The sequence below is a fragment of the Arachis hypogaea genome, chromosome 16 (assembly GCF_003086295.3).
Source record: "Arachis hypogaea cultivar Tifrunner chromosome 16, arahy.Tifrunner.gnm2.J5K5, whole genome shotgun sequence".
In the NCBI taxonomy this organism is placed as follows: domain Eukaryota; kingdom Viridiplantae; phylum Streptophyta; class Magnoliopsida; order Fabales; family Fabaceae; genus Arachis; species Arachis hypogaea.
In genome coordinates this window covers 7,737,432-7,745,193 of record NC_092051.1, presented here as the reverse complement: position 1 = coordinate 7,745,193, position 7,762 = coordinate 7,737,432, and the positions used below count along the sequence as shown (strand labels likewise).

The following is a 7,762-nucleotide window of genomic DNA, read 5'->3' as shown; positions in this document are numbered from 1 at the left end:
GCAAAATGGGAGACAGGAATTGAAATATTGCACAAAGGGTAAAATTGGAATTAATTAACTGAAATAAAAATATTTTAGGTATAAAATATTATTAAAGTTTCAGTCTCCATCTCTAAAAATTTCAGTCCCCTGTGTCCCTACTTTTTGGAGGTACTGAAATACTGAAATTTTAAAGACAGAGACAGAAATTTTAATACCAGTTTCTAAACCAACAAATATGATACTGAATCTCAGTCTCTCAGTCTTTGTCTCAATACTTCAAAACAACAGTACTTCAAAACAAAAGCGACATTCTCCAAGTTCCAAGGGTTCTAGTTAGAAATTATATAAATATAAATATAAGGTGAGATATGCGTGTAAGTAGCATTATTCTTGCCAAGAAACTTATGACAACATCACAAGGCCCAATCTAAATATTTTAGAGTAGGTGGGCACTGGCTACTGGCTGAGTTAGGTATGGTGCGAGCTATTGCAAATTGTGAGTGATGGAAAACCAACTAATTACAATCAAAAGAAGCAAATTATTATTATTAGTTTATACACAAAAAAGGAAAAAAAGCAGAGAGTGTTTAACCAAGCACAATTCAAATGTGCATGTCACCACCACTCACCATAATTCATACACACATGTAATCAATCACTCAAAAACACTCCAATTGGTTTAACTTTTCATACAATAATAATATGATACATATCTCCTTATTCTCTCTCTCTTTTTTTTTTTTTTCTTTTTTCCCTTAAATATTGCTGATCATTGCAAGCCCTCTAGCACCCTTTAATTGAAAAAGGAAAAGGGGCTCTCACAGACTATAGCATCTATTACACTCATAATCATCTCTCTTTTTATTATTATTGTTTTTGTTTTGTGTAAAAATTTGTTTCAAAAAAAAAAAAAAAAAACAAAAACATTATAAGGCTTAACTTTTGAAGAAGGATTTTTTGGAAGGGGGTCTTCCAACAGCTCTCATGAGGGAAGCAATCTCAAGAACCCTTGCAACTTTGGTTCCTCTTTTAGCCTCTGCTGATGCCCTTCTCTCCTCTGCTTTCCTATGAGCCTTTGCTACCTCATTTTGCATTTTCTCCATTGCTTTTGCTCTTTTCTCTTCCAGCTTCCTCTGCATAATCCATAACATTTGTTCATCATGAGAGAAAAAAGAAGAAACTGTAACCTCTTTGTGTATAGCAGATATACTAGCATCAAGTAGGTCAATCACATTGTTAACTAGTAGATAACTACTTATCAATAACTACTTATCATAGTAGTTTGAAAGTTTAACATCACACTCTTCCATAATTGATTATGTGATTATTGTTTACTCAAGTGCACCAAACTTAGGTGCATTGGATTGTCATGCAAGTATCTTAATGTGTTCAGAAATCAGAATCCAAGCTGTTAAACAAGGTTCTGGTTTATGGCTATGACAGTGTAGTGAAAGCTAAAATTAACATGAAAATCAAGTTAGTCATTAGACAACTTGCTAGAAGATGATACTTGCTGATATGTGTTTATGCGGAGTTTTGGTTTAGAACCATTCGATGAACTCGGAATTGGGATCTAGATCAAAGGGTTCATTTCTCGAATTTTGTTCCTCGGACGGTTCTAGACCAAAATGTAACACATTCCCAACTCCTTTTTGGCTGAGGGTGGCAAAGGTACCTTTAGTAACAGGGCAATAAATTAAATGCAGACCATAGGAGTCCTTTTCTAACATCACCATTCAATATGTTATATTCACCAAATGAATATATAGTGATTAAAAGAAATACAGAAGAAAGATGCTTGTAGGTGGATGATATTTTAGCTTCAAATAAGAACAGGGAAAAGGAAGAAGTGTTGGTTTAAGAAGGAGCATAGTCCTAATCCTATTATAACTTTCCAAACAACATAATTTCCCGTGATGCCTTCACATCATTTTCAACATAACCTGTGATGATTGGACATTAAACCTTTCACAGTATTATTATATAATCAATCCAAGGAATGCATGCAAAAAATCCCATACATACCACCAAGATTTAAAAGGGTACCTGCGGCATAAATTGTCACTCTTGTCTGGGAATCACATACAAATAATTAGGGAATTTTAAATTTCATTACCATTCACTCTGCATGTGGTGAAATGCAAGGAAACACTATATTAATAATTGGGAATTTCAGTTACTATTGAAATGGTATATTGGTATCCCATTCATTATTAGTTATTGTACTATTTGCATCATAATATTCACTAAACTTCTAATAAATACACATGAATCTCAAGTGGCCAAAATGGTGTTCAAATTAAGGATTACAAAAAATTATATTTGTCAGTAAAGAATAGGAAACATAATGGAGATGAAGACTGGCAATGATTCTATTCTAGGTATTCACATCTTGCTAATTCTTTTTTGTTCCTGAACAAGCAAGGGAAAATACTTTCCTACCTTTTGTTATTATGCACATAAATCCATCGTTAAGAATGATTTTCATGAACCAAACATCAGATCACTTACTCAGTTACTCACTACCTAACCTTAATTCAATCTTTCCTTTAACACCAAAATTGACCTTTTTCATGAATTTGATTGGATCAATAATCACTCAATCTAAGCCAGTTGTAAAGCACAAAAAAACATGAGATCTATTTTAAGTCTTCAGGGTAATCATAAACTCCAAGAAAACTCACCAATACAGTAAATACAAAAAACAAAAAATAAAAAAGGAACAAGAAGAGTAGCAACATGCAAATAAGACCTTGAGGAAAAAGTTAATTACCTCAACTTTCTTCATCCAAGAAGTAGCCTTCTGAACCTGCTCACTCTCCCAGCCTTTGATGACAGCATCTTCTCTCTTGAATCTGTTGTTAATCTTTGCTATCTTGTTGTTCTGCCATGCTGATATCTTTGCATCAACCTCCTCCTTCTTCACCCTTTGCACTGAAACCTCTTCAACTACTTGATGATGATGATGTTGATGTTGATGATGACCACTACTAGAACCTGCACCACCACTAGTCATTCCTCTTGGTGATGGAAGAGGATCCAATGGATGGTTATCTGGAACAATAGCCAAAGGGTTAGTCTCTTCCATCATGTCCTCTTCTCTAATCCTCCCCAACAAGTTATTGTTGTTGTTGTTGCTGCTGGTATTGTTGTTTCCTCCTCCAATAATTTCAGTGTTGTCATGGCCAGTGTTCATGATCATGGAGCTGCTAGTAGTGTTGATGTTGTTATGATCAATAGTTGAACCTGCAAGAACAAGAGCACTGAACTCCCTACTCATGCTTGTGAAGTTCTCACTTGAACCACCATCTGTGCTTGCCATGGACAAAGAAGATGAACGGTGGCTGTGATGAGTTTCCCAAGCTTCTCTTCTCCTATTCCCATGGTTTGTTGTTGTTGGGGGTCTAGGTGGTGTTAAGGCATGAATTTCTCTTATGGTGTGTTCTTCTTCTTCTTGATCATCATCACCACCACCATGTCCATGTTGTGTTGTTGTTCTTGCTGCATGGCTTGTGGAAGCAAATTGCTCATTCAACATGACAAGTTATTATGATTTGATGTTGCTCAATAATAGTGGAATAGGAACAATGACTTAAATGATGAAGGAAAAGTGTGGATCAAAGGCAACAAAGTGAAGAGATTTATTTTCATTCAGGCATTTAGTCGAATAGTGTGTGTGCTTTTTTTTTTCTTTTTCCTTTTTCTTTCTTTTGTTGGGGTGGTTAATGTATGGAAATTATATAATTATGGAGAGAAATAATAGTGCATTAAATACCACATACCACACATAATACATAGGACGGAAAAAGAAAATTCAAGAAAGAGGCTCTATTAAGAAAAAGAATTAAAAAGAAATAGAAATGATAATCCTACACACTAAAGCTGAAAAGTAATAAGGACAATCAAATTAGGCCACAATAATATAGCTTTGACAAAATCTCTTTAGAAAGCAATATTTTATTAATTTTTCTCCACCATGATTTTGCTTATTGTGATAATATATAAGTGTCTCTATTTTGCATGCTTGGTCCTTGATCTTTTATGCATTTCCGTACTCACTCTAATAAATTGGGTTTTTTTTTACCTAAATGCGCATCTAAAAAACATTAATTCCCAAAATGCGCTTGACTAGAAATGTTTCTGAAAATGCGTATTGCCATTTTTTGGCCTGTACACGTGAAATAGATTTGATCTCCATTTCACTCAAGGTGCCCACGAAATGGGCAATCCATGTCAGGGCCAGCTCCCACGAAATGGCTATCCCATTTCCATGGTGGCAGCAGCGAAATGGAAGGAAGAATTCTGGGCAAGCAGGCGCAAAATGGATGTACTGTCGAGTTGAGACTCCATGTCTCTTGTACTGCACACGAAATGTGACAAATTTGTGTGTACTGCACACGAATTGGAACAATGACTAGGCTATAAAAACCCTTCTCCAGCAGGACTAAAGCCACATTTCTATTTCTAATTCTCACTTCTTCTACCCTTCCTTTTTCTCCGAAAATTCCACTCTCATAGAAGCTGCTTTTACTAATTTTTGGGTGTCATAATGGCATCTGAACATATTTATGTGGTCATATATCCCAACGGAGAAATTTCGTATACAGCTGAGGGAGTGACCTTTATGTGTGATGACCCACTTTGGATAATGATTTCCCCACAATCGTGTCTGCAACAACTAAAAAATATGATTCTGATGAACACTGGGCTGATTAAAAAAAGGAGATCAGTACGCTTATTTACAGGATGTCGGTTGCTGTAGCAAGTTCGTTTACATATCAGAAAATGCATATTAAATCTGACCAGCACGTGTCGATGATGTTTTCGTATCATCGTAGCATCGGAAGCATCTATTCGATGGAACTCTGTGTGAAGCTCCAAGATGTGGGGGGCAGCTCATCTAGTTCGAATAACGTAGAGAAATGCAAAATTCCGATGCTGGTGAAGCCATTCCGTTTTTGGAGATAGGTAGGGCTCGCAGTCCATCCTTTAACGCCTTCGTGGCCCCCGCCCAGAATGCAGAAATTCCTGACCGACGTTCCTTCCCCACTGTCCATGTCGCATATCCGGAAGGAATGGCCGATGGGTTGGCTGACTCCTCTGAGGAAGACGAGATTGAGAATGATAGTGGAGAGGAAGCAGAAGTTGTTCTGGAAATCCAACCGGTTCAGGGCGAAAGGGTCATCCCAACTGGTGTTGAACCGATAAATGTTGCAAGGGTTGGAGGTCTTTCCAGCGGCACCCCCGACCATTACTTGCACCTCAGTCTTGGTCCAATGAACTTGACAAATGTAGAGGACATACCCAGTAATTATGGTTTGACTGGTGAAATGGAGCTAGAGGTTGGTTTGAAATTCCTGAGTAAGGATGCAGCAATGCTTGCTATTAAGAACTACAACATCCATCGAAGTGCAAAATTCAAAGTAGTGGAGTCAAATCATACTAGGTATGTTTGTCGATGCAAACTTTTTGGTGACCAATGTTGCTGGATGGTGAGGGTTGCGAAGACGAGGGCGTCCAGATTTTGGAAGTTCGAAAATACCAAGGGCCTCACAGTTGTTTGGCCTCTGCGACATCGCAAGATCATGCTCAACTCGATTCAAATGTCATATGCCAGCACATATTCCCCATGACGCAACCATTTGCATAAAGGTGTTGCAGGGATTTGTGGAGTCGGCATACGGATACAAGGTGTCTTACAAAAAGGTTTGGCTAGCGAAGCAAAAGGCAATAGCGAGAATCTATGGAGACTGGGATGATTCTTATAACCAGCTACAGAGATACTTCAACGCGTTGCAAACTTTTGTTCCAGGTAAGTCTTTCTATCGGATTGCATACTTGTTTTGTAATAGTTATCATGTTCTTATGAATGTGCAATTTCGTCATAGGTACAATTGTCGACCTACAAACCCGACCATACTATGTCGGCAACACGCTCGACCGCGAAAGTGTCATGTTTCATCAAGTATTCTGGTCATTCCCATCGTGTGTCGAGGCATTCAAGCACTGCAAGCCCCTAGTTTCGGTTGATGGAACACACCTGTATGGTAAGTACACGGGTACCTTGTTGATGGGAATAGCACAGGACGGAAACAACAACATTCTTCCCATAGCTTTCGCGCTAGTGGAACGGGAGAACACATATGTGTGGTATTTCTTTCTGAACAACTTAAGGAGACATGTGGCTACTCAACCGGAAGTTCTACTGATCTCTGACAGGCATGCGGCTATAAAGGCTGCGCTCGAGCGAGAGGGTTGTGGCTGGGAACACAATGTTTACTGTGTCCGACACATTGCGTCCAACTTCGCAACAAACTTCAAGAGTAAGGAAGCCAAAAGACATCTTGTTAGCGCGGCATACTCGAAAACCCAAGAGCAGGCACAATACTACCTAGAGTTAATCAGCGCGGAGGATCCCGCCACATCCCCGACAATGATGGCTTGGATAAGAGGGTTAGAGCCACCGAAATGGCTCCAACACCGCGATGAGGGTCGCCGATATGGTCATATGACAACAAATCTTTCTGAGTGCATCAACTCTGTGATGAAGGGGACTCGTAACCTTCCGATTTGTGCAATTGTGAAGTCCACGTGCCACCGTTTAAATGCATTGTTTGTCCAGAAGGGTCGGCAGGCAGAAGGTTGCATGTGGCCAGATCTTTTCGCAGTTCTTGCAAAAGGCAATACTTGCCAACAGGGAGGGAATCACGCAAATGCTTGTGATATCACACGACAGGGCGACGCCGATCTTCACCGTCGATGAGATAGCCGGCGTAGGGTCTCAATCCAGATTCAGAGTTTACCTCCAACAAAGACGGTGTGACTGCGGATACTTCCAAGTATTGCACTACCCGTGTGCCCACGCGCTTGCAGCATGTGCCTATGCCAGGCTTGACTGGCAGTCTTATGTCGACGATGTCTATCGGATGGAAAATGTGTTCCAGGTATATCGGATGCAGTTTCTGCCATTGCCTGATGAGGAAGTGTGGCAACCCCACGAAGGACAACATCTCCGTCCCAATCCTCACCTGCGACTGTCGACAAGAATTCAGAACGAGATGGACGACGTTGAGCCTGGACCGGGAAAGCGATGTGGTATTTGCAGGCAACCAGGGCATACTAGGAGACATTGTCCTCATGTCTCTGGCAGTCCTCATGTCTCTGGCACTTAGCAGCGTGGCTGGGTCGATGATGGAGTGTTCTTTTATTTTCGATTTAATTAAATTCTTGTCTCTAGTCGGTGTGATGTTATATGTTTTAGAATTAAAGAGATGAATGCAATATTTCCTTTTGTTGTCAAATGAACACACACGTTTGCAACCAGTACAACATGAACATTAACAATACCGAATTCAAAATATCACAACACAGATAACCGTAAAAAGTTACAAGAACAAAGTACGAACCCTAAAACACAATAAACTACGAACGACAAGAAAATACAACCAGTGAACAATAATACAACACAGTCAAAGCCATAACATGAACATACAACAGGAATAGTTACCTCGTCCACCTTCAAATTGTCCAACCTCAGACGGTGCCTTTGTAAGCGTTGCTCGGCGTAGTCATTCTTTCCTCTCTTGCCCGCCCACCTACGAAAGAACACCATGATCATAACCACATTTAAATAAAAAGGCAAACGGAATAACAACACAAGTCATAAATACGGAAGATATGCAAGAAAATATATTACGTTGTAGCTAACGGAAACGTATATGGGCTCGTCACGTCCGGTGCCCAGAAAGGAAGCCTGAAGTATATCCAAGACATCAACAGT

At 39.5% G+C, this 7,762-nt stretch overlaps 1 protein-coding gene across 1 annotated transcript; it reads right to left on the bottom strand.

Annotated features, from left to right (window-relative positions):
• Positions 1-501: 501 nt before the first annotated feature.
• On the bottom strand, positions 502-3,996 carry LOC112755544 (remorin 4.2). Its single transcript, XM_025803701.3, has 2 exons — positions 2,756-3,996; positions 502-1,115 (listed from the first exon to the last, which is right to left on the bottom strand). Exons 1-2 carry the CDS (start codon positions 3,518-3,520, stop codon positions 918-920), a joined length of 963 nt encoding a protein of 320 aa, XP_025659486.1. The 5' UTR covers positions 3,521-3,996; the 3' UTR covers positions 502-917.
• Between the last annotated feature and the right edge of the window lie 3,766 nt (positions 3,997-7,762).